This window comes from Hippocampus comes, unplaced genomic scaffold (genome assembly GCF_001891065.2).
Source record: "Hippocampus comes isolate QL1 unplaced genomic scaffold, H_comes_QL1_v1.1 scaffold147, whole genome shotgun sequence".
Taxonomy (NCBI): domain Eukaryota; kingdom Metazoa; phylum Chordata; class Actinopteri; order Syngnathiformes; family Syngnathidae; genus Hippocampus; species Hippocampus comes.
In genome coordinates this window covers 3,575,249-3,600,388 of record NW_017805009.1, presented here as the reverse complement: position 1 = coordinate 3,600,388, position 25,140 = coordinate 3,575,249, and the positions used below count along the sequence as shown (strand labels likewise).

General features: G+C 43.5%; 7 protein-coding genes across 7 annotated transcripts in view; 4 read left to right on the top strand and 3 right to left on the bottom strand.

The window, feature by feature from the left end:
- Positions 1–75: 75 nt before the first annotated feature.
- LOC109510991 (uncharacterized) lies at positions 76–7,478 on the top strand. Its single transcript, XM_019861714.1, has 2 exons — positions 76–2,236; positions 4,262–7,478. Exon 2 carries the CDS (start codon positions 4,267–4,269, stop codon positions 5,011–5,013), a length of 747 nt encoding a protein of 248 aa, XP_019717273.1. The 5' UTR covers positions 76–2,236; positions 4,262–4,266; the 3' UTR covers positions 5,014–7,478.
- A 484-nt stretch (positions 7,479–7,962) lies between these two features.
- Positions 7,963–9,889, top strand: LOC109510271 (SLIT and NTRK-like protein 6). The gene has a single exon (XM_019860457.1). It carries the CDS (start codon positions 8,525–8,527, stop codon positions 9,887–9,889), a length of 1,365 nt encoding a protein of 454 aa, XP_019716016.1. The 5' UTR covers positions 7,963–8,524.
- A 234-nt stretch (positions 9,890–10,123) lies between these two features.
- Positions 10,124–12,052, bottom strand: iscua (iron-sulfur cluster assembly enzyme a). Its single transcript, XM_019861867.1, has 5 exons — positions 11,807–12,052; positions 11,189–11,302; positions 10,999–11,109; positions 10,839–10,917; positions 10,124–10,554 (listed from the first exon to the last, which is right to left on the bottom strand). The coding sequence occupies exons 1-5, from the start codon at positions 11,894–11,896 to the stop codon at positions 10,466–10,468; spliced, it is 483 nt and encodes a 160-aa protein (XP_019717426.1). The 5' UTR covers positions 11,897–12,052; the 3' UTR covers positions 10,124–10,465.
- LOC109511083 (squamous cell carcinoma antigen recognized by T-cells 3-like) lies at positions 12,049–19,200 on the top strand. The gene is made up of 19 exons (XM_019861832.1): positions 12,049–12,273; positions 13,704–13,830; positions 13,918–14,022; positions 14,105–14,289; positions 14,467–14,572; positions 14,885–15,009; positions 15,097–15,252; positions 15,578–15,716; positions 15,791–15,898; positions 15,979–16,056; positions 16,132–16,190; positions 16,351–16,460; positions 16,551–16,663; positions 16,738–16,814; positions 16,904–17,075; positions 17,743–18,194; positions 18,384–18,536; positions 18,619–18,803; positions 18,886–19,200. The coding sequence occupies exons 1-19, from the start codon at positions 12,076–12,078 to the stop codon at positions 19,046–19,048; spliced, it is 2,811 nt and encodes a 936-aa protein (XP_019717391.1). The 5' UTR covers positions 12,049–12,075; the 3' UTR covers positions 19,049–19,200.
- On the top strand, positions 19,072–21,270 carry LOC109510260 (squamous cell carcinoma antigen recognized by T-cells 3-like). Its single transcript, XM_019860446.1, has 5 exons — positions 19,072–19,086; positions 19,180–19,818; positions 20,008–20,160; positions 20,243–20,427; positions 20,510–21,270. The coding sequence occupies exons 1-5, from the start codon at positions 19,072–19,074 to the stop codon at positions 20,670–20,672; spliced, it is 1,155 nt and encodes a 384-aa protein (XP_019716005.1). The 3' UTR covers positions 20,673–21,270.
- A 437-nt stretch (positions 21,271–21,707) lies between these two features.
- Positions 21,708–23,980, bottom strand: ficd (FIC domain protein adenylyltransferase). The gene is made up of 2 exons (XM_019861846.1): positions 23,333–23,980; positions 21,708–23,080 (listed from the first exon to the last, which is right to left on the bottom strand). The coding sequence occupies exons 1-2, from the start codon at positions 23,601–23,603 to the stop codon at positions 21,999–22,001; spliced, it is 1,353 nt and encodes a 450-aa protein (XP_019717405.1). The 5' UTR covers positions 23,604–23,980; the 3' UTR covers positions 21,708–21,998.
- Positions 21,708–25,140, bottom strand: part of LOC109511099 (adenosine monophosphate-protein transferase FICD-like) — a 5,982-nt gene continuing 2,549 nt past the window's right edge. The window contains exon 3 of the mRNA XM_019861855.1: positions 21,708–21,904. The gene's annotated coding sequence lies outside the window, so the exon portion shown is untranslated. The remainder of the gene's footprint in view (positions 21,905–25,140) is intronic.

Here is a 25,140-nt window from a genome sequence, read left to right as displayed (position 1 = left end):
ACTCTGTGCCTAATGTCTTTGGCTTTTCTAAATGTCAGCCTGGACATTCCATTTTTGCTTAATGGGGGTGGGTTGTTTGATTATTCATTGTAAGGTTTTTTTTTCAGCCTATTTCTCATTCCAGCTGTGCTTATGTCCCTCTTCGTGCATCCACTTTTTTTCCCCCAATACAGTACAGGAACCCCTCGTGAGTTAATAGAAAAGATCCATTTTCATTATTTTCCATCTGCTTCCCATTGGGAAGAAGAGACGGGTAAAAAGTGTTTGTCACTTGCATTCGATATTTGTTGCCTCTGTAAAGCCCTGAAAGTGCCATAGTCGCGACTGTGCAGATGTTTTGTAGAGGACTGTTGTGTATTTGCGCGTGTAGTTAAAGTCACATAGTAAAAGGAAGATATGAAACTAAACGGTGCCAAAACGTGCAAGTTCATCACACTTGGGATTCTCCACAAGTCTGTTTCCTGGATGACATCTTTACTTTGAAACATCTCATAATTACAGCAAGTATTATTGCGCTTCATTTGGAATAGCAGCATAACATTACAAGCCATTAAAATAAATAAAAGGCCAATATTGGTGGGTGGAATTTAGTGGGACATGACTATCTGGTGCTTTGCTTGCACTGTTGGCACCTGAGCTCGGTTTCTTAGAAAAGTAGTATAAAATAACTAATCCAAAGGGACGCTGTAGGTTGGAAATTGTTCAGTCGAAAGATGTATGTTTGTATTAAGGTCGAGAAAACGAGTGCAAGCTGTGTAAATGATGTTTTGTGTGTGTTTTTTAATTTCATTTCCTTTGCTTTGTTGCTGTGCCGAAGAGGGTTTTGTTTTTTGTTTTTTAGGGTTGGTGGGTTTTAAATGTTTCTCCTTGTTTGTGTTCCCTGCACCTTGCCATTATGTAACCTCTGTTATACTGGAGGCCATGTATGAAAATCAAAGAAAAATCAAGTGAAAATGAACCAGGTTAAAACCTCACTCCGAGGTGTGCTCAGCATTTTTATTTTTCTTGCTTCAAGTATCAAAACATTGATTCAAAAAAAAAAAATAAAAGACTTTTTAAAATGAGCTTGTGACTGGGTGATTTGATTGAATGCAATCACTGACGCTCCTTTCAACAGTTTAGTTGATAAACTTAGGAAATGTCACTACAATGAACTTTCCTTGTTGGCTTTTTTGAAGTCAAATTTGATTCAACCTATTAGTCCCCTTAGTTTGTACATCCACTGGAATTAGCCTTTATTTCCAAAATTACATGTATTTGTGCTACTAGTCAAACCTAATACATGATTTAAGTGACCTGTTTGTGTAGTATTTAAAAGTGACTAGTAGTAAGTGTTGCATGTAATCTTGTGCTAGTTGCATGTTTAAGTGGAAAGTTTTAGTAAATTGCCGCCTTGATTTCTGACCACCATCACATTAAGTAAGAAATGACCCAAATACAGATTCTTCATATGTTGCGATAAGTGCTTTTCTAGAAGCCTTTCAATTTAAATGTTGGCTCTGTACACGTGTTTTGGGATGAGAGGCTTGCTTTCTCCCTGTACCGGTCATGTACGCACTGCAGAGACAGGCTGTAATCAAGGCCATATAATTAGAGAGACATAGAAGGTTTGGGAGTCGCCCCACTGTGGACAGAAATACCCTGAAACATGGGCCTCTGGTACCAAATGCAACGTGGTCATTGTAAAGTGAAGTATAATCAGCTGAACTATTAATTGCTTACATGAGTCCCTGTAAAGCAGCCGGTGCATCATGCTCTACTCAAAGTTGGTGTTGTCTTGTGCATGTGCAGAAATATTCCTTTCTACATACATTCCCCTGTATTGCACTTGGGAGAAAAAAAAATGCAGAGTAAAACGATTCGATAGGACCTCAGCCAGGGGATTTGAGCCCAAAAGATGATCCCTTTTCGGCCGGACAACTTCAAAGCCACACAGTGCTGTTTTGTGCCTTCGAATCATCATCGTCACTTTTTTTTTTTTTCATTCTTATGGCGCCCCTGTATCTCAAACATGTCATGAAGTCGAGTAGGAATGAAGGAGGGAGGAGAAGCTGAAAATAGAGGGACGGACATCACTTTCCTGGGAGCGGTTGAAAAAATTGCTACAGTATAACAGGGACGGGAATGCTCGGAAACTCTCCTCCTCTCTTCCTTCACATTGGTGTTGCCCTCTTTGCCCCCCTGCTCTGTCCTCAGCTCACTGTGGTCCTGCTTACACCATCAACCAGCAGAACGTGTAAGTATGGATTTCCATTAGGATTATTTTCAAGTTTTGAGTTGAATGGATTGGATGAATAGCGAAAGATGTGCATTGTTTCTTCATGTGCTTGTGTTTTTGACATGTTATCTGATTTGTTTCTGTGATGCTATTGATGCAATGAGCATTCCTGGTAACTACATAAACACATTCAGCTGTAATTTATTTGCTCTAAAATATCGGATCAGTATGATATGCTTATATTTCTGTATTAGGACTGTTTCAAAGACATCCTAAAAAAAACCCCTCATCTTTATTCAAGGACTAAATACTACTTTCCACCACCATTGTTGATTTTTGTACCCTTATGTAATTTTAAATCCTACTCTGACCCAAAAAGTGACTGAACGGTCTGGAGTGGCATCTAATTACTCTGTACAGGTATCTAAATACCCACAATGTAAATGATTTTCATCTCTTTGACTATATGCGTGATTCTAGTCCGTACATACAGTATTTCACTAAGTGTGGACGCACCGGCATATTGTAGTAAATGTAATTATGGCCTTAATTACGGGCATTGAAGGGTTAGAGCAGTCCTATAGCTGAACAGAAAACCATCAGGCTGAGTGTGCGTATGCGACCACACAGGGAGGCCCTTTTACACTGTGCTGTGTCAGTAAGAGGCTCGACATTTTTATTTTAGCCCAAAAGCTCTTGTTACTATCTTGCATTTTCTAACATTTTAAATATTCACACTTTCTCTGCGGAACTGAAAGAGTTATAGCAAGCATAGTGTAGAAAAAGTATTGGGCAAATAATATTTAGATGTGAGGTTTTTTTTTTTTCTTTCAGCAAGTCAACATATTTCTCTGTGCACCAGCCCGCAGCAGCTGGTGCCCAGTGTAAATATAGAGGCCGCAGCCACTGCTGTCCCACGCCTCTGCGCACAACCTGGACTCTAACTTCCTGCTGGCTTTAGTGTGGTGGATGGGCGGCTTCTCTCTCCTCGACAAATTATAAGGCCCGCAGAACCAAAGTAACTGTCTCCACCCCAAATAAGTAATGGCTCTGCTGCCTGCTAAAATAGATCTGCTGCGAGATGGGAAATGGAAGAAAAACCTGAATCAAGGTGGTTCACATTACAGATGGAGACCGGGTTGTTGTTTTTAGGTTCAGGACCACACGTATACGGAACCTTGCCCAAAACACTCATCATAAAAACAGGAACAAGTCTAAGCAAAAAGTGATGTTCAGCTGAGCTTAATTTACAAGCTAATGTCTTTTTTCTTTGCAATTTCTTTGCTTTTATGTAGGCCTACTATCTTATAGTCTACTTCTATCACACTGATCTGCGAAGCTAACACCCAATCAGAGTGATTGCTTTTGACTTACATTTGTTCCTTCTCGTATGATGATGAGTGTGTTGGGCAAGATTAGTACATGTGTGCATTTATTTCATAAGACCCTGATTATGGATGGTATAAAACAATGACTTCTGCCGTTCTCAAAGGTGCGAAATTAATAATCTTGTTTAATGCTCACGATAGTGTCAACACTTTGATTGATGGTCACTTCTAATGCACGGCGGCAGCGCAGCCGAGTATCTCAGGGTGATGTGACCATGTGGAGATGTTAGTAAAATGGAACTAATATCTACATCACAGATAGACGTATATCAAAATCTTGACATGGGGGGTGGCAGTGGGGGGGGGGGGGAGCAGAGCCCACATAGCTCTGCCCTTGGACTGCAACTCACCCATGACCCAAATGAAGAGAAGCGGTGTAGAAAATGGATGGACAATTTTATATGGCAATTGTCCTCATTAGGGTTTTAGTTCCCTGCTGACTTTGGGTGAGACCCCACGCAAGTACAGGAAGAACAGACCAACCTCACAAAGCCAAGATTTAAATCGGGGACCTCTCAATTGTGAGGTTGACGCGCTAACCTGGACAGAGCATACGCCCTTTGTAACTTTGGGGCTTAAAGACAACGTTACCTTGAGCAAAATGGCTGTGAGTTAACAACTTGTATGGTACCTAATTGTTTTGATGATGTTGCAGGAAAAATGACATCCCGCTTGGTTTTCCATATGGCCTGCGTGACCTTGCTGTCACTGTGCTGCGGCGTGGCTCGGGGCACCCCCATGTTCTACAACGTGTCCATGGATGCTAGCGGTGATGACGGGTTGGAGTTCCTCTTCCCAAAGTACTTCTCCACTCGTGCACCTGTTCAAGTCAGCGCTGCTACCCATGTTCCCGACGCTTCCGACACCCCCACGCTCACCAACACCATCACCACTACCATCATCCGTCTGAAGGACTTTGTGCTAACCAGAGTGGTGGACTTCCTGGAGGCGAATCTTCTCATCATCATTGTTGTGACCTCTCTCCTCATCGTTATGGTCTTTATTATCTGCTGCGCCTCCGCCATGAGTCAGAAGCGCAAGCTGGCGGCCTACAAGGCCCCACCTCAAACTTCCACCAAGTACGCGGCGGAAAAAAACGTTGTACACAGAGGTCCGAACGAGTTCCAGGAGAGACCGTACGCTGTGGACCACATCAAGAGGGTCCAGATGCAGAGCAGCGCCTCGCCCAAGAACCTGCGCATGCCTTCCAAGGCTCTGGTGGGAGAGAGAGGCAGGGACGTTAAGTCGTCACCACGCCCAGAGGTGAGGAAGGTCAGGGAGGTCGAGGAAGTGGAGAATCGCAGAGAGGAGACCAAACACAAAGAGCAGACGAAGCGCAGGGAGGAGGTGCAGCACACCTCCAGTCAGCCTGTTTGCACCTGTCATCTGAAGAAGGCCCACCACTAGAGTGCCCTCACTCCTGCTGCTCGCATTGCATTGACACAGCAAACAGGAACCTAAGGAAAGGTGTTTGAGCATTTATTTGACATTAGAAAGTTCTACTCGTTTACATCTAGCAGTGTTTCACTTGTAGTAGCTCGCAGATGTCATCTCAGTTTGGCCTCACAAATAACATTCAGTTCTCCTCTTAGAATGTCAAAGTTATCCTATTAGCGTACAGAAATGACATACAGCTGTGGAAAAAAGACGACTCATAAGACATTCTATTAACGCTCTCCGGTTGTTCTTCTAATGTGGTGATTCGTCTTACTATTGAGGTTGTAGAGCACACCAGTACATAGACGTTAAGAGAGATATCAAAGATTTTGAATACATGCTCAAATGGCTTTGAAGGTAGAAACGGAAAGCATGTTACCAATATAACACAGCCGTTCTACTAGTACGCCTTGATCATTTTAATAGTGTGCTCCTTTGTCATACCAGTTAGGACAAAGTATAATTGACTACATGCTTCTTAAAGACCCTCTAAAGTGAATTCAGTGATTTGTTTCAAAATATATTGTACATGTTTGAAGATAATTGCTGAAAATGGAGAAAGAATGAGAAATACGCAGTACTGAATTTTGGAGATATACAGTTGAAGTGTTATTCGCCATTTTGGTTTTGCGCCCTTGTCTGCATCAGTGGTTATCTACAACAATTGCGATTCAATATTTTTTTTATTCGGCCCATTCCCACCACTATCGCGTGCAGTTAGCTCATTAGCTACGCCTACACCCTGAAAATGTGTCTTTCCTGGGAGCCATAGAATAGCCTGGTGTCAATATTTCAATTCCCAAGCGAGGGGGTGACGGGCGAGCTTGCTGACCATCCACCGGCTGAGAGGAGCCCTGAAAAGCTTGTAAGCTAGCTGGTGGCTTGCGCCTCAAGTCGTGACATGGAGAAGTCCTGCGGCGACCACGTTGGATAGATTGCAGCCCCCGGAGGCTTTAAGCGGATATATAGGCATAAGAAAGTAGCTTGTCCAAGGAGCATCAATTATTATTATTATTTTTTAAATATAAGGGGGTGTGGTTTCACTCATTTGGGGTATTTTCCCACAGCATTTAAAAATAAATTAACGGCTTGATTTTTTTTTAATCATTCAACATGGACAATTTATGATACATTTCTATTTTCACTTTACAGAGACTTTAAGATGCATACCAAAGCTCTTGAATAAATGCTATACTGTATGGTAATAAATTTGAACACGCTTACTGGCCACAACATTTAGTAAACCTCGATTTTACCAATATTACCGAGTTTTATCATTTTTAATATATTGCATCAAGCTGCTATGTTGTTTTAGAAACACCTTTAGAATACTGCCAGAATTAGCATTACAGTTATTCTTTTGTCAATCAAATCTGACAATTATCATGCTTGTAAATGCTAAATTTTGGATACAACTCTTGTAGTGGTTTACATTAGTTTGTACCCAATGTGGGTGGCGAACTTATATAACTATATATTATATATGAAAAAGAATACAAACGAGATACTGTACTATTATAAACACAGTTGATGTCCTCATGTTCAGCAATGCTATTTCATTAACTCAACAATCCCTCTGGAGTAATTAAGAAAAATAATATATAAACTCTAAATGCATTTTATACATACACTTTGCAGCCTGAGTGCTTATTGAAATATGTTTGCCTAATATAAATACTAAAATAGTGTTAAAGTGTGAACACAATGCCTGCCAAGACAGAGGAATCTCCTCATAATGTCCTGCTGTACATGCAATCAAGACAATTCAGCATGAGAGTGATTTTTTTTTTTTTTTGGTGCTACGAGTTGACATGAAACTTAATGTCTTGATTACATTCAAAACATTTCTTTAGAGACACTTTCAGCATATGTTTATTATGTATTTGCTTGTCTTTTTTAATTATTTTTACATTTATCTCATTAGTTCCCTAACTTTTCATGCAAAAAAATACAACTTATGACATTCATTTAACCAAAGAAAGATGTTCAAAAATGCATGTATTAGACTACAGATCATATGTTCATGCTCATTGTCAAAAGGTTACTTTTTTTGTAAACTTGTTTTTTTTCATGTTGCCTATCTTATGTATACAGTAAATTATCGAAGTTTTGATTAGTATATATTTCTTCTTTTGTGATCAAATTACCAACAGTTTTGAAAAATGGACCATAGCTTTGTTTCAATAGTGCCACTTTATTTGCCAATATATGAGTGGGGATTTTAGGGGAATTATTTATCTGATTCGATTCAAATTGCAGATTATCCGAGTGTTTCCATTTGTTTCAGCACAACTAAAAGAATCTCATTCAAATGTGAAATTTTCAGTTTGTACAAGTCTTAATTTTGACAGCTTGTATGCATCTCTCTAGGGCTGTGTGTTTCATTTTTCTCCTGTTCTTTGCTTCACTTCTGTTGAATAAAACTGTGGATAATGTTTTTTGTCATATTTATATACTCTACACACACACACACACACACACACACACACACACACACACACACACACACAGGTGTATACCGTATATAATATGTAGAGAAAGTATACAGGTACTTGTGTACTGGTTTAAGAGTCATCGTGCTGCCTTCTAGACAGTGCGGTGTGAAAACCGCAAAAGGCAATTCTGTCTGGAGTACACAGTATATCACTGTTGACGTGTTGTAAATCCATATGTTTTTGTTCATTGAAAATATTGATAATTACATTTTACATTCATTCAGGCTGTTTGTGTTACCGGGAATAACTACAAACTGGTCCGAATCAGGTCAGGCTAATTTTGGTGAGAAAATACAAATGACAGATTTTTCGTATATGTCACTGTTTGTAAAACGGTGTTTTTCCGGACTATTGAAAAAAAAGTGAAAATTGAGGGTATACCCACTTTTCTGGAGACCACTACACCATTGGAGTGTAGTATAAAACATCTTTAATTCTTGGGTCAATAAGACAACCGCATGCCATGCAACAAATTAAAAAGCAATAAATGAAGTGGAATGTGAAAGGTGAATCTTGAGTCACATTCCCACTTTTTTTTTTTTTTTTTGTCAATCAGGTGCTAAATAATTCGAGGAAAATCGAACTACCCACTAAGAGATCACCAGATGGTAGGGTGTCAACCAGCTTGCTTTGAGCACAGCTGGCAACTTGTACGACTCTCTAAAACATGAATACATGCTGTGTTATTTGGACTCCTTCTTGTATTGCAGAGAACAGAAGGAGCTCTCAAATGTTTTAAGAATCCACAACAGGTAACACAGCACCTCAAAGACATGCTTTTAAACTTTCATGAGTATCTGCCCGGAATTTTCCCCATTGAAAGGATCTTTAAAAGAGACCGGAAGGACACAAACCTGTTAATTTCCACGGGGAAGGCATGAGGGACATTGAACGGTAAGAGCAGTTCTAATAGATCCAAGTGGCTCCCCATATTGTTTGCTTTGTGTTACTCTTCGACTGCTATTATTCTCTTGCAGTGATTCATTATGTTGTCCAAATACGGCATCCTTCTGGTCTTCTGCATCTGTTCCCGAGTCTGTATTGCTACACGTCCTTGTCCCATCGGCTGCTGCTGTCTTCGCCCAGGAGTTTTGGTTGTGTGTGAGTCCTCGGGCCTTAGGTCGCTTCCACGTTCACTCCCTCTCAACACCGCTGTCCTGTCAGTGGCAAAAAACAGGCTCTGTAATGTGGACCACCTACTCCTTCCCTTCACCAGCCTGCAGGAGCTCAGCCTCAGTCACAACTTGCTGGTCCGCTTCCCCCGAGGCCTCCCGCCCAGCTTGGAAGAATTGTTTCTACAACAGAACCGCATCACCTACATCACCGTAGGTGCCTTGAGGCAACTGAGGAACCTCACTCTGTTAGATCTGAGAGACAACCACATCCGTGCCATCCAGCCAGGGGCGCTTCAAAACCTGAAAAAGTTGCAGGTCCTCATGCTGAAGGGCAACAAATTGACCAGCTTTTCTCCAAATCTACCTGCCTTTTTAACCCACTTAGACGTTTCTGCTAACTGCATTTTTGCCCTGGGCCTGCCCTCTCTGCCCACCTCGCTCAATGTGCTTATATTCAAAATCAGCAGCAACTGCTTACGTTCTGTTTTGGACAGCAACTTCGACAAGGGACCACATCTCCAATCTGTGGATCGTATCCACAACCAGAGGATGTGCGAGTGTGAAGTTTTGTATCGAGGCCACTGGATGCTAAGCAGCTGGTCGAAGATGACTAGCACAGACTTGGAATGCACTGAGCCGAGCCACCTCGCTTACCATCTGCTTTTAAACCTCTCGATGGCGGCAATCTGTCCTGGTATCCTCAAGCCAAACGACATGACACTTCAGCTGAAGGCCTTGATAGTGAATCCTGTGTCATCTTGGGTCCCGACTTCAGTGGAGGAGAAAAATCTGGAAGAATGGTCGGCACAGCAGAGAGCAGAAGACACCTCTGCTGGCCATCTTCCTGAAAATAAAGCCATTGTGAAAACAGTCCGTATGAGTTGCATTATAGATGAGCACTTATTTTTGCATACTTTAACTTATCAGGACTGTTTGACCTTTAACAAAGCCCAAAGCATTGCCGTGTCCCATTCAACTCCAAGCCCTTATGAGGAAAAAAGGCACAAAGACAAGACCACCGTTCACTTCTCTCAGATTACAACCCATCTTACAGGGACACGAGCTTCGTTTTTCACAAAGAATGACACTACCTTGTCCGCCCGCAACCTCCTTCACTGGGTGCTCATTTGGCTGCCGGCAGGCTTGAGTATAATGTTTCTCCTGCTCATGCTGCTGTTTTCCTCGTGCAAAAAAAGGTTCTTCAGTGCCAGAGTGGCTCTTCTTAGAGGGCATTAACACTGAAGAAAGCCACATCCCGAGTTAGGAGGGTGTGCACACCTGTGCAGCCAGTATGTTTTTACTTCCTCTCAAAAAAAAAAAAAAAAATTCTCAGTTGAGTTGTACAGGTTTATAGGTCACAATCATGTTTCCAAGTTTTCAAATGACTGATGACAAGAGGCTTTATTTCTATTATAAACGGTGCATCAAATTCAAGCTTTTCGGAAGCACAAATGGAACACAGCTGATTTATTGTAATATTGACCTTTAATTTCCAGTTTCAAAATCTCCATCACGCAGACCCATCACAAATATGAATACAATTGAAGAAGCCGAATATCATATTGCTTTTGTCTAGATGGTATTTGGTAAGTATGTGATGATGTTTTAAAAAAAAAAAGTTACTATTGCATCATCACAACTGCAAATATTATTGAGCAACAGGTTTGTTACACTAAAGAAGAGAAAAGAGAGGAAAGTATCCATAATCCCGAAGGAAGAAAGGGTTCAAAACTTTCTGTGCAGCCCTGTGACAACATACTTGACACTTCCCTGAGGTACACTGACCCATTATGGATACTTAATGATGAGAAATTAACCGCTGGCTTTGACACCCTGCTCCTCCTTGTTCTGTTTTATTCTGTAGTCAGACAGGGCTGCTTTGATGGCATCTTCTGCAAGCACTGAAACAGGAGAAGAGAACGAATAGTGAGAGCATTTCTAAGTCTGAGTTTGTATTTAAATGCGCTGGAATATTCTGGACAGAGCATGGCCATGTTCTGATGCCTCCATATAAAAACGCTCTTTTCCCTCTAGGCTAAGGTTTGTCAACTGAACTCCTACCAAATAGCGGTTAAAACTGCACTGAGATGTGCTGCCTGTCATATATACATTTGCAACTGTTATTGACATCTGTCATGTTGCATCAATTTCTGCTTTGAAATATCTGTTCACATCGTGTGCTTACTGGAACAATGAAGCTTGACTGGTGGAAGGGAGAGTTCTTTTGCAATGTCTGTGTTCTTGATCCTCAAAGCTTCATCGATCTGTAGGGAAAAAGGACAGAGCAATCTCAATCAATCCAAATAAGAATTTTTCAGAAATGTTTAAATTCTTTGTAGACTCACCGACTTCCCTTTCACCCACTCAGTTGCCAGAGAGCTCGAAGCAATGGCTGATCCGCAGCCAAATGTTTTAAATTTGGCATCCACGATCTTCCCATTTTCATCCACTTCAATCTGGAGATTAAACAATACAGCAGTTGATCTGCTTGACCAACAGCACCAGTTTATCGTGTTTTTTAACCACTTCACTTACCTGCAGTTTCATGACATCGCCACAGGCCGGAGCGCCCACTAAACCAGTCCCTACGTTTTTGGCATTTTTATTCAAAGAGCCCACATTTCTTGGATTTTCGTAGTGGTCTACAACCTTCAGAAGGATTTAAAATCTGCTGATCACTCACAGTTGGGAATCATTATAATGCAACGAAATAGGCATTTATTTAGCCACGTTTGTATAACTTGATATCCAGAATAACCAGGTCCATGTACTCATATCATTTTTGTCCTCAAACAGAAAGATTTCACGCACTAGGATAACAATCTTGCGTGTAACGTGTTTTTTTTAACTACACGCCTGGCCTTCTATAACCCGCAAACCAACCTCACTAGTACACTACTGTGCTGCACTAGTAATACTATCAGGTAACTTGCGGGTATGTGTCATCTGGACCCTACTCGTGACACCAAAATGCATTGGTAACATTGTAGACGTACGAGGAGATAGACTTTAACCTGGATTTCAAGGATATCGATTCAATGCTAAACAGTTACTGAACCGAACAGGCAGCACGCACATGAGCATACAACTTAACAAAATGCGAGAGCTTCGTTGCAACAATTGGAAAGGCGTCAAAACGGTCCATTTGGTTACCTTCTTGTGATATGAGCAGAGAATCTTTAGCTCCGGACAGAGCAACCTTCCGCTCAACAACAACGAAGACTTTCGTAAGGCCATCGCCATGTTCAGAAACCGACAAGTTCCGGAAACGCACGAGCAAACACGAGTCCAGGAGGTTTGTTTATAAACACTGAGGTCGGCGGAGGAAGGGTAAGAGCGCCCACTAGTGGCTCGCGTTAGCTCTGATAGCTCAGGACTGGGGGAATGTTTCAGTTTGTTACCAGGCAGACAGCCTTTCCAATATGGCAGCGGCGAGCAACGCAGAGCATACGCATTTGCAAGATATGGAAGAAGACGACGCGGAGATGGATGATCGGCAAATGGACTCGGAGAGCGACGGCGAAGAAGGCATGGGAGTGGACAATTCGGACGACGAAGAGGACGAGACGTCAGAGGACGAGAAAGAAAATGAAGCCGAAATCCAACGCCTAGAAGAGCAGGTAACTCTTAAATGTAGTGACGCTAGCCGAGTAGCTGAACGCGAATGAATGAGTACGAAACAGTCGCCGACAATTTAACGAGTGAACGCTTGCCACGCAATTTGCGCTCGCGTAGAATTAGAAGAGAAAATTGTTGGGTGAAGTTATTCCATTTGCGACGTTTATTGGCGTGACGTGATGCTAGCTGATCGTGACTGTACACGCGCCGCGCGTTTTGCTTTGTGACGTCACAGTTTTAGCATGAAAGCCGAATAATCAGAGTCCGAAAAAAGTAATAGAGGACAAATATAATGAGCAAATGGCCACGTGCCACTAAATGCACAATTCTTCATATTTGGGTCAGTGTCCTAAATGTTGTCGAAGTCACTTTCTCCCGTCAGCAACACAGGAAATAAACCCAATAAAGTTTATTATTCTACACGCACTCACGTTTCACACGAACCTTGAGCAGAAACCACGACACTAGGTTGTAGAAATAGAAAGATATGTCTTAATTCAGTTTTAATGACATGAAAGTGGAAGGTGGGAGTTTTAAGCAAGGTAGACTGAAGCTGTGTATCTGGGGTGCGCACTGAGCATTTGCAAGAGTCCTGTAATATTTCTTGCAAAATGTAGCTGTTTTCCCCCAAATTGTGATTTCGTTATTTTTCATAGAGTAATTATTTATTTAGCACTTGTTCGTTCTACTAGGTATTAAATACAGTTCTAAAATCTAAAACAAAATAGTAAAATAAACACATCAATCTTTTCAAAATGCATTTTGTTAAAGGTTTGATGAATCTATTGACTTCTCACTCAGACTTCTTGACCCACATGCCTGCATTTGTGTGATGTGGTGCTCTGTGCGGTGTGCAACACAAAATATTCATCCGAGTGTGATTTGGATTTCCCCTTGAGAGATTATGAGTACCGGTATATATAAAATAAAATATAAATGTTTTTGTTTACCTCATATTATGAATGACCAAGCCAATCTGTTTGCCTGCCTGCCTGCCTGCCTACCTGCGCGCGTGCGCGCGTGTGTGTGTGTGTGTGTGTGTGTGTGTGTGTGTGTGTGTGTGTGTGTGTGTGTGTGTGTGTGTCTCTCTCTCTCTCTCTCTCTCTCTCTCTCTCTCTCTCTCTCTCTCTCTCTCGCTCTCTCTCTCTCTCTCTCTTTGTCTTTCTCTTTGGCTTTCTCCCTACAGGGAAGAAACTCTACAGGAAAGAGACTAAATCCTGGTCATAACTACAAAACAATTAAAAAACATGATATCTTGCTGGAACTGAGCACGCTTAATTGTGCAATTGCATACTAAAAAGACATGAAAGAAAGATGAGTTCAACCATAAGTGTCTCACTGTCACTTTGAGAACCGCATCTGATCCCAAGCATTAGCTTGTCAAAAAGATACAGACCCCAAATGTTGAATTGTACTGTTCTGTGATTTCTAGCTCTCGATCAATGCCTTTGACTACAACTGCCATGTTGACCTCATCAAACTACTGAAGCATGAGGGCGAGCTGATCCGTTTGCGAAAGGCGAGACAGAAGATGAGTGAACTTTTTCCTCTCACAGAAGGTAGATGTATACCTACTGCAAGTCCAGATTCCAAACAAGTTGATCTGTTTGAATTATATACCTGACCTCCTCTGTGTAACACCACAGAGATCTGGCTAGACTGGCTCAAGGATGAGATTCGCATGACTGAAGAAGAACCAAACCGAGAAAAAGTCAATGAACTTTTTGAAAAGGCTATAAAAGACTACATTTGTAAGTGCATGCTGGCAAAGCAAAGATTCCACATCTAGATAGAACAAAATCCCGAGATTGAGTGTCTTCTTCTTCCACTCAGGCCCCGATATCTGGCTGGAATATGCCCAGTATTCCATTGGGGGCATGGGCTCGCCAGGTGGCATTGAAAGGGTGAGATCCGTTTTCGAGAGAGCAATCACAGCTGTTGGGCTTCACATGACCAAGGGACAAACGGTGTGGGAGGCGTACAGAGAATTTGAGAATGCCATCCTGGCCACGGTACAGGTCAGTGTTGTCTTCATCGGCGACATTTAAACAAATGTCCGACGCCATCGAGGTTTATATTGTCTCCCTTTCCATCATATCAGCGACATTTCTCTTTGTTAACGCATTTGGGTGAGCTCACGTGCCGTGTAGTCATTTATTCGTGTTGTTCATCCTCTGTATTGTCTTTCCTTTCAGCCTCCTCCTGGCAAGATTCCCAGCCACGATGAGCAAGAGCTGCTGAACAAGCAGCTTCAGCGCATCCATACACTGTTTCGCCGCCAACTGGCCATCCCCTTAATGGGTAAGGATGTCCTCCAGATGGCGTGCTGGACAGTGAGCAGCAGCAGAAGTTTGTGTGGGCTGGCCAAGCCTGAAGAAGTGTGCATGACTCATGTTGAGAATTTTTGTTGTTGTTGAGCATCAACTCTCACATTCAATGTTGAAGAGCGAGTAATAGCAACAAAGTAAAACAAAAAGCAAACTATTTTTCGCTAAATATTTTTTTGAGACCCTTTAACAAATTTAAACCGAACTGAACACATCTCTGCGTTATCATTTTAATGATGTACAGAAGTGATTTATCTTTTGTTTATTACAATTTTTTTTTTCTTAGACATGGAGGCAACATATGCAGAGTATGAGGAATGGTCTGACAATGCGCCACCTGAGGAAACTGTGCATCAGTACAAAAGTGCTTTGCAGCAGAGGGAGAAGTACAAGCCCTTTGAAGAGTCCCTGGTAAGCAACCACCAATGAGGCTTCAGACTTGACTGAGCTGCTGACTTTGAACAGTGGACCTTGGTTTATTCGGCTGTCCTGTTGCAGTTAGTGGCAGAGACGCCTAAATTGGCCGAGTATCAGGCCTACATCGACTTTGAAATGAAAGAAGGGGACCCGGCCCGCATCCAGATGACGTTTGAGCGGACTTTGATCGACAATTGCCTGGTACCGGACATGTGGACCAAATACGCTACATATCTTGTGAGTATTGACTTGGTTTAGGACTCTTGGTGTCTGAAAATGATCTCCTCCTCAGATGACTTTCGTTTCAGTCAAATAGTTTTGTAAAATCGTGAACGTTTATGTTGGTGGACGACCAAAGCAACTGGTTGTGATTTTATAACTGAAACAGTGTCAGTTTTGACTTGGGGTCTAAGAAAATCATCCAGCCACCCGTTTTCCAAGCCGCTTATCCTCACGAGGGTCACGGGCGTGCTGGAGCCTCTCCCAGCTGTCCACGGGTGGTAGGCGGGGTACCCCCTGAAGGTCCAAATTACTGTTGCCTTGTTTTCTTTGGCCTGTCTAGGACCGTCAACTGAAAATCAAAGATCTGGTTCTCTCCACTCATGATCGTGCTGTCAGAAACTGCCCGTGGACTATGAGTCTTTGGAAGAGCTATTTGCAAGCCATTGAGAGGCATGGGGGCACTCATCAAACTGTTTCAGGCAAGGACTCGTTGACACACATTTGACATGTCTGTGAGAATGATTACTGAAGGAGAACCTGCTGTCTTCCACAGATTTGTTTGAAAAGGCTCTCAATGCAGGGTTCATTCAAGCGACGGATTACGTGGCGATCTGGCAGGTATATCTCGACTACCTGAGGAGACGTGTGGACTTCAGCCAAGGTGAGAGCAGCACTTGATCAAGTCTGTGGGTGGAAACGTTCATGCATGGTCTCTGTTGGTGTCCTCCCCCCACGTCACAGAGTCGAGTCAAGAATTGGAGGAGTTGCGCGGATCCTTCACGCGCTGTTTGGACTACATGAAACAAGATGTTGAAGAAAGTAGGTGCCAATCACATTCAGAAGGTTCAAGTTTCATGTGAATTTCCACTCTGACTTGTTTTGTCATGATACAAGGATTTGGGGAAAGTGGAGACCCTTCCTGCAACATCATGCAAATCTGGGCAAGGATAGAGGTACGTTTTGTTACTCTGACAACTCTTTTGAATGGATGGCCTTCTTTCGTAATTGTCGTTGTCAGTCTGCTTCAGGTTTTTCAAATATGCTAACAACTGTGGGCTTGTGAAGCCCTTTGGGGCTGGTTTTATTTGATTGTCTCTTCCGTCCTCCTCCCAGGCCCTGCATTGTAAAAACATGCAAAAAGCCAGAGAACTGTGGGACAGCATCATGACAAAAGGGAATGCCAAATATGCCAACATGTGGCTGGAATACTATAACCTCGAACGGTCTGTTAGCGCGTGTCATGTTGAAAAGTGCTTTATCGAACAAACTTTACAGCATGGTCTGATCACTTGTATTTGGTACTTTCTCTCCAGAGCTTATGGAGATTCGCTCCACTGTCGAAAAGCGCTTCACAGAGCCGTCCAGTGCACCTCTGACTACCCAGAACACGTGTGTGAGGTCTTGCTCACCTTTGAAAGAGTGCAAGGTGAGCTCCCCCTCTCATATAACAGACTGGATACGGCAGTTGGGGAGATTTTCATGACACGTCTACGCATCCAGGCTCTTTGGAGGACTGGGATGTGGCAGTCCTGAAAACCGAGACTCGCCTCAACAGAGTCAATGAGCAACGGGCAAAGGTCGGAAGCTGAGAGCAGCATTTGTTTAAGCATGTCTGTCTTTTAAAGGTTTTTCACTCTCGTGAGTATCCTCTGGCTGTTTTTTTAAGGTGGCAGAGAAAGAAGCCATCCAAGCCCTACAAGAGGAGGAACAATTTGAGCAGAAGCGGAAGGCCAAGGCAGAGAAGAGGGCTCAGAAAAAAGTTCAGAAGGGGGGTCGGTTTGGGGAGAAGAGGAAAGCAGAGCACGTGCTCGATCAGGATGAGTGGACTGACCATGCAGGTAAATTGGATACACAGCAAGACACCCGTGTCGCGTCAATAATCATGAAATATTCGGATTTTCTGAGATTTCAAGCGTTTTCTCCTAAAAGTAACATGATAATACAACCTATCTATGGAACAATTATGATTGGCTGGCAACCACTCCAGGGTGTACCCCGAGGCCAAAATCAACTTGGGACAGGCTCCAAAGGCCTTCTCACACTGCACTTGTTTTTTTGTGGTGCACACCGCAGGACCACGCACAAGGAGAACAGCATCCCAGTGCAAGCGTGTCCGTCTTTGGAGGTGGAAGTAACAAATGCTTTTCCCACTGGTTGCTGTTAGCACACTGAGATCATTTTGCCAGTCCCTCTCCCATGGGATGCGCCTTTTGACCTCAACTCTCAAATTCAACATTTTTCGGGTTAGCATTGCGCGCCCGACTCGAGCCCTTGCGACACGTTCACAATGAAATGGGTTTGTCTACAGTGTGCTGCACATTGCTGAGTGTCGGCAGCAAAGGGATTTTTTTTTTTTTTTCCAAATACAGCTCTTAGGCAGACATTTGAAGATTTTAGGCCATTGCTGTTTTGTCAGTGTGAATGATTTGTTGTGGTCTTCAAAACACCATCATTATAACGTGTGGGAAAACTTTGGTCATATTCCGTTTCCTCTGTTGTTGATAGACCAAGCTCCGAAGCGACACAGAGGAAATGGTGAGCAAAGCAAGGAGGAGGACATACTGACTCTTGAGATTGATCTCCATGAGAAGGCTCCTCCTGGCTATAAAGGTTCAGCGCGGCCTGGATTCAACAAAGCCCAGCAGGCCAGCGCCCAGCAGCAGAGCGATGATAAAACAGAGCTTCGGAATGATGACAGCAGCGTGTTCGTGAGCAACCTGTCGTACACCCTGGATGAGCCCGAGGCCAGATTGAGGACTCTCTTTGAGACATGTGGAACCGTCAAACAGATTCGCCTCGTCTCCACCAACAAAGGGACCTTCAAGGGTTACGGCTATGTGCAGTTTGAAAGCTCTGAATCCGTCTCTGAAGCCCTCAAACTCGACAGACAGCAAGTGGAGGGCAGGCCTATGTTTGTGTCACCATGTGTAGACAAGAACAAGAACCCGGACTTCAAGGTAAATTTGAAATACACTCAAGACCCACTATAGAGACCAGAAAAAAAAAAACATCTTAAACTTGCCTTGTATACTGCAAAAACCCAAACAATCGCTTAAAAATCCGCAGTGTACTGTAGCAGGGAAACATTGTACTGTGTGCAAAACATGTCCTTTGTTTAGTGTTATGTGACTACTTCGCTTCTGTAGATGTTCAAGTACAACACAGCAATGGAAAAACACAAAATCTTCATCTCTGGGCTACCATTTTCCTGCACCAAGGAGCAACTGGAAGAACTAAGCAAGAATCACGGCACCCTCAAGGAAGTTCGTCTTGTGACATTCCGTTCAGGAAAGCCCAAGGTGAGACATACCGATGCAATACAGTGAGCAGGAGAGTGATCAGGACACAGCTGACCTCCTCTCTGATTGGGGGCTTGCGCAGGGTTTGGCGTATGTTGAGTTTGCAGATGAAGCCCAGGCTTCTCAGGCAGTGTTGAAAATGGATGGCATGTATGTGGAGGGGAACAAAATCTCTGTTGCTATTAGCAACCCTCCTCGCAGAAACACCAGCAAACCTGGGCCCAGTCTGCCCACCACAAACCCGACGCCTCACCAGGTCCACGGCTCGTAAGTTTACCACGGGACACTTAAATCTTCACGAGTGCTTACAGTTGTGCTTCATTTTTTCAATATTTTTTTTTCCCCCCAGGAGAGGGAGAGGGCGCACACAATTGTCATTGCTCCCTCGCTCTCTGAATCGCCAAAGTGGGTCAGCAAGCAAAGTGGAGAATGGGACTGCGTCTGATGAAGGTGCCGGAGATGCAAAGCCTTTGTCCAATGCAGACTTTGCTAAAATGCTTCTGAAGAAGTGAAGAAAGAGGCTTGCTGGTTTCACATGGAAAGCCATCACGTGATCCTTGCAAAATTCAGTATTTTGAGACTTTGACTTTCTGCAAATGTCAGCCTTCTCGTCATTTTTCCTGCGAGATTGCCTTAACTGCAGAGCTGCTGCCCTCCACCAGCTCCTTTTTTTTTTTTTTTTTTCCAAATACAGCTCTTAGGCAGACATTTGAAGATTTTAGGCCATTGCTGTTTTGTCAGTGTGAATGATTTGTTGTGGTCTTCAAAACACCATCATTATAACGTGTGGGAAAACTTTGGTCATATTCCGTTTCCTCTGTTGTTGATAGACCAAGCTCCGAAGCGACACAGAGGAAATGGTGAGCAAAGCAAGGAGGAGGACATACTGACTCTTGAGATTGATCTCCATGAGAAGGCTCCTCCTGGCTATAAAGGTTCAGCGCGGCCTGGATTCAACAAAGCCCAGCAGGCCAGCGCCCAGCAGCAGAGCGATGATAAAACAGAGCTTCGGAATGATGACAGCAGCGTGTTCGTGAGCAACCTGTCGTACACCCTGGATGAGCCCGAGGCCAGATTGAGGACTCTCTTTGAGACATGTGGAACCGTCAAACAGATTCGCCTCGTCTCCACCAACAAAGGGACCTTCAAGGGTTACGGCTATGTGCAGTTTGAAAGCTCTGAATCCGTCTCTGAAGCCCTCAAACTCGACAGACAGCAAGTGGAGGGCAGGCCTATGTTTGTGTCACCATGTGTAGACAAGAACAAGAACCCGGACTTCAAGGTAAATTTGAAATACACTCAAGACCCACTATAGAGACCAGAAAAAAAAAAACATCTTAAACTTGCCTTGTATACTGCAAAAACCCAAACAATCGCTTAAAAATCCGCAGTGTACTGTAGCAGGGAAACATTGTACTGTGTGCAAAACATGTCCTTTGTTTAGTGTTATGTGACTACTTCGCTTCTGTAGATGTTCAAGTACAACACAGCAATGGAAAAACACAAAATCTTCATCTCTGGGCTACCATTTTCCTGCACCAAGGAGCAACTGGAAGAACTAAGCAAGAATCACGGCACCCTCAAGGAAGTTCGTCTTGTGACATTCCGTTCAGGAAAGCCCAAGGTGAGACATACCGATGCAATACAGTGAGCAGGAGAGTGATCAGGACACAGCTGACCTCCTCTCTGATTGGGGGCTTGCGCAGGGTTTGGCGTATGTTGAGTTTGCAGATGAAGCCCAGGCTTCTCAGGCAGTGTTGAAAATGGATGGCATGTATGTGGAGGGGAACAAAATCTCTGTTGCTATTAGCAACCCTCCTCGCAGAAACACCAGCAAACCTGGGCCCAGTCTGCCCACCACAAACCCGACGCCTCACCAGGTCCACGGCTCGTAAGTTTACCACGGGACACTTAAATCTTCACGAGTGCTTACAGTTGTGCTTCATTTTTTCAATATTTTTTTTTCCCCCCAGGAGAGGGAGAGGGCGCACACAATTGTCATTGCTCCCTCGCTCTCTGAATCGCCAAAGTGGGTCAGCAAGCAAAGTGGAGAATGGGACTGCGTCTGATGAAGGTGCCGGAGATGCAAAGCCTTTGTCCAATGCAGACTTTGCTAAAATGCTTCTGAAGAAGTGAAGAAAGAGGCTTGCTGGTTTCACATGGAAAGCCATCACGTGATCCTTGCAAAATTCAGTATTTTGAGACTTTGACTTTCTGCAAATGTCAGCCTTCTCGTCATTTTTCCTGCGAGATTGCCTTAACTGCAGAGCTGCTGCCCTCCACCAGCTCCTTTTAACCAAGAACACCTTTGACCCTTGTCATTTTTACTCTTCCTTCCCGTTTCTGGCTGTGTTTAAATGTTGCCGTCAGGTTTTATTAAATACGTGTGTAATACAAGTGTGTAAATATGTTTGAAAATTTGTAGACGCCATTTTCCCAACCTCAACCTTTTGTTATTTCAGTGGGACATTGGATTCACAACAATGTGTTAAGCAATGTGTAGAATACTGTGTGTGTGTGTGTGTGTGTGTGTGTACATACAAGATAATACCTATCAGCTTACTAACAGAATTGTAAAAAAAATAAATAAAATTTGACTGTGGATTTAAAGACAATCATTTCAACAGTTAAATGATAAATGGTCCACCAATCTCTTTTGTCAGGCAACTTTTGGTTTGACTTAAAAATGTCACAATTTAAGAGTCATAATAAATTGACTGGCTGAGGCTGACTTATTTCAAGCACTCACATTTAATTTCCCATGTATGCACTTCTGCCAGTGTTAATAAGTTACAGTATGTGATGTGTGTGTGTGTATATATATATATATATATATATATATATATATATATACACACACACACACACACACACACACACAAATATGACAATTTGTAACATTCTCTAGATGGAATACAATCCATATAAAGTGCTCACCACAGTGGCCTAATGTTATATTTAATACACATTCTGTTTAGCCTGTGGATGTTTCATACGGTAAATACAATGGCGGTGTTGATCGGAAAACTTAATGGCTAGTTTATGGTTTGTTAATCCTTGTCTTCCCTTTGTTTTGAAGGCTGAAAAAAATGTCATGCCATAAAATAAAAATATTGACCTCACCAGGTGCGATACTTAATGTGGTGATAAGTCCATTTAAAGTCAATAAAGTGAGCGTTAATACCACTTCTTTTATTTGCATAAAATAAATTATCAAACTATGAAAGTGCTTTCACGTTCTTCCCAAAATAAATCTGTACTAGAGGTCCCAAATGTCAATTGTCGAAGCTTCTAAAGTGACACTTTTTCCAGAAGACAACTTCTGATTGTGCTTGAATGGAATTAAAATACCTCTTCCCACTCCAAATGTTCAGCAGATTCAAGACAGAGCCGGCATGAGCTGATGAATATGACCCTTTAGGGTGAAAACTAGACCATGACCGTTGCCCTCCAAACACCAAATCAGTTGTGAACACGGATGGTGTGTTTGCAATCAGGACAGGCGTGGTCCTGGCTGGCCCCCGGGAGTCCCACTGCATGCTCAGTGGTTGAGATCAACAAAGTGTCCAGCGTAATCTCGGTGCATTTGGCAATGAAACGAATGAAGGGACGCACGTCGCCCTCGTTGGCTGTGTCTAGAGCTGCGTAGTACTCGGCCCGTTGCTCTTTGCGAATGGTGATGGGCGGGTATCGCGCTTGCATGAGCACAAGGTTCATCAAGAGGCGTGACGTGCGCCCGTTGCCGTCCACGAACGGGTGCACGTACACCAGTTTGTAGTGCGCGAGAGCGGCGTACTCGACCGGGTGCAGCTGCAAGGCCTCGTCCGAGTTGAGCCACTGGACCAGCTCCTCCATGTGCCGCTGCAGGTCCTGAGGATGCGGAGGGATGTGATGGCCTACAAACACTTGATTGGTGCGCAGGCGCCCTCCCTCCACGGGGTCCACGTAACCCAGCACTCGACGGTGGATCTCCAGGATGTCACTGACGCTGATGGTTCCTGTCCTGGATAACAGCGTGGTGTTGATGTACTTCATGGCTGCGTCCACACCAATGGCCTCATTCTGCTCCTGCAGGCTCTTGCCGGGGACGGCGTAGCGCGTCTCGATGATGTGACGGATCTCGGATAAAGTGAGCGTGCTGCCCTCTATGGCCACGGTGTGGTAGATGTGGTGATAGTAAGTCTCCTCCATCACCCGACGTAGCGCAGAGTTGCCTTTAGGAATGGACATGAGTCTGCGCACCTTACTGTCTATGATGCCGAAGTGACGCTGGTCAATCTCCTCCACCAGCGGTAGCGTGCGGTCTCTGCTCACCAGTGCCCTTTTATTACAAGGCGAGATGGCCAAAGCCTTGGAATACAGGTGGTCTGCCTGCACCACGTCCTTCTCCTCCTCCAAAATAGTCCCCAGCTCGGTCAGGGCATCCACATAGTCTGGATTCAGACTGAGTGCATGCACCAGCAGCTTGTGGGCTTTCTCCCTCTTGCCGTGTTTCTTCATCTCCTGAGCCAGCTGCAGCGCCGCTCGGGCCTCAAAAATCATCTCTAGATCACAACAGGAGAAAAAAATGATGTCATTAAGCACTCTTGGTGACCTTTTTGTTTCGTGGTGAGACTTTATAATGCAAAATATGTGCCTTAAATTAACTCGGTGAAGGTTGGAAAAAACAGAACACATCGACCATCCACTGATTTTACAACCACTTGCATTGTAGACAGTCTCTGTAATGTTTAAAAAGAGACTCAATAGCTTGACTGATGGAAAGCAGGAAGTTTATGCAGCAGGTGGGTGGGTACCTTTGCTAGGCTTGGACCTCGGAAGAAGCAGGTCGAGGCCTGTGAGAGAAACAGTGAGGCCGGTGGTCTCTACAGCTGGGGGCTGCTCGGAGCTCCCCCACAGCCGGCAGCGAAACTGTGCGATGGCATTCGGGGAGCCACGGCATTGCTCCTCCACTCCGACCAGGGGCGTCAGCAGGGCCACCAGAGAGCCCAGGAAGACACACAGAAGCGGGCCCCATCCTCCGAGGAGACGGTCGCTAGTGTATCGCCACGCCGTCACAACCGCCATGGCAATTTCGGGCTAAATCCTCCATTCTCTACGTTCACGCCACTCTTTCTACTTATACCCCGGTGAGGGGCGGATGGTTGAGACTGGAAACCAACCGGGTATCAACAACACGTTAACGAACCTGCAACGAACCTGCGAGGCATTCCAACATGTCCTACGAGAAATATCCGGTTAAAACAAGGGCAAACTTTGGTTCAGCAGTTGTTGTTAATACACCACAAGGCTACAAAACATACACATCATCGGCGTTTGTCGCCTTGACCCGGAAACATACAGCGAAATCATTGGCCAGGCTCAAATAGAACAACGACGATGATTGGGTAAAATCCAGCAATACAGCGAAAGTTCGTAGTACTCTCTGATTGGATGATACCGATAGCCTGTTCCCAGTATTTTGTCTGTCAGGCACCCGAAGTCCAATGTACAGAGCAAATAGACACGTTGACTTTTTATTACATCACAATGTTCAAGACAATTTTATGGTTAACATTATTTAACATAATTTTCTTCATCTAAATTCATGGATGTTTAATCTGCACTGCATTCGTTGTTTATCCTTCGCTATATTTATACTACAATCGCTGATAGTGTACCAAGTGCAACTTTAACAGAAAAAACAAAGAGGGCAGCAGTGTATCGTTTTTCAAACCACACTTTATGTGTGGCACTGTTGCAGTAGTCCGCAGACCGTGTTTTCCAACCAAACTGAGCCGAGGCATTACATTCGAAAAACTCTTGGAGCACCACCAAACAATAAAACAAACCTACATTGATGATCTTGTCTGTATTTACTCTCAAATGTAGTCACTCGGAGTGTGAATGGCAACAGGTGTATGCTGCCTTCTGCCATCTAGTGGAAGCGCATTTAATTGTTTTGCTTGTCACTGTGCGTCGCTGGCATAGATGGGTGAACGGAGTTACATTAAACTTGTCAACAGCAAATTTTAATCAGAGATAGCTTTGTATGTCCCATAATGTATTTTTGAAGCTGATTTTTAAAAACATTAACTTGTTTCTCGCACATCACGTGTTTCAGGTACTTTCTTGTTTTTTTTGTTGTTTGTTTTTAAGTTTGACCGATAAAAGCTTCTGCAGTACAAATCTTACGGTGCCCTGTAATTTATACCTGTGACGTTTAGAAAAAAAAATCACAAATTCCTTAACGCACTTAATTAATAAATATTATGATGATGATAATAATAATAATAATAATAATAATAATAATAATAAATTATTAAAATTAATATTATTATTATTATTATCCATCCATCCATCCATTGATCCATCCATTTTCTGATCCGCTTAATCCTCACAAGGGTTGCGGGGCGTGCTGGAGCCTATCCCAACTGTTGTCAGGCAGTAGGTGGGGTCCACTCTGAATTGGTTGCCAGCCAATCGCGGGGCACACATAGACAAATGACCATCTGTGCTCACACTCACACCGAGAGACAATGTATAGTGTTCCATTAACCTGCCGCGCATGTTTTTGGAATGTGGGAGGAAACCAGAGTACCCAGAGAAAACCCACGCAGGCACG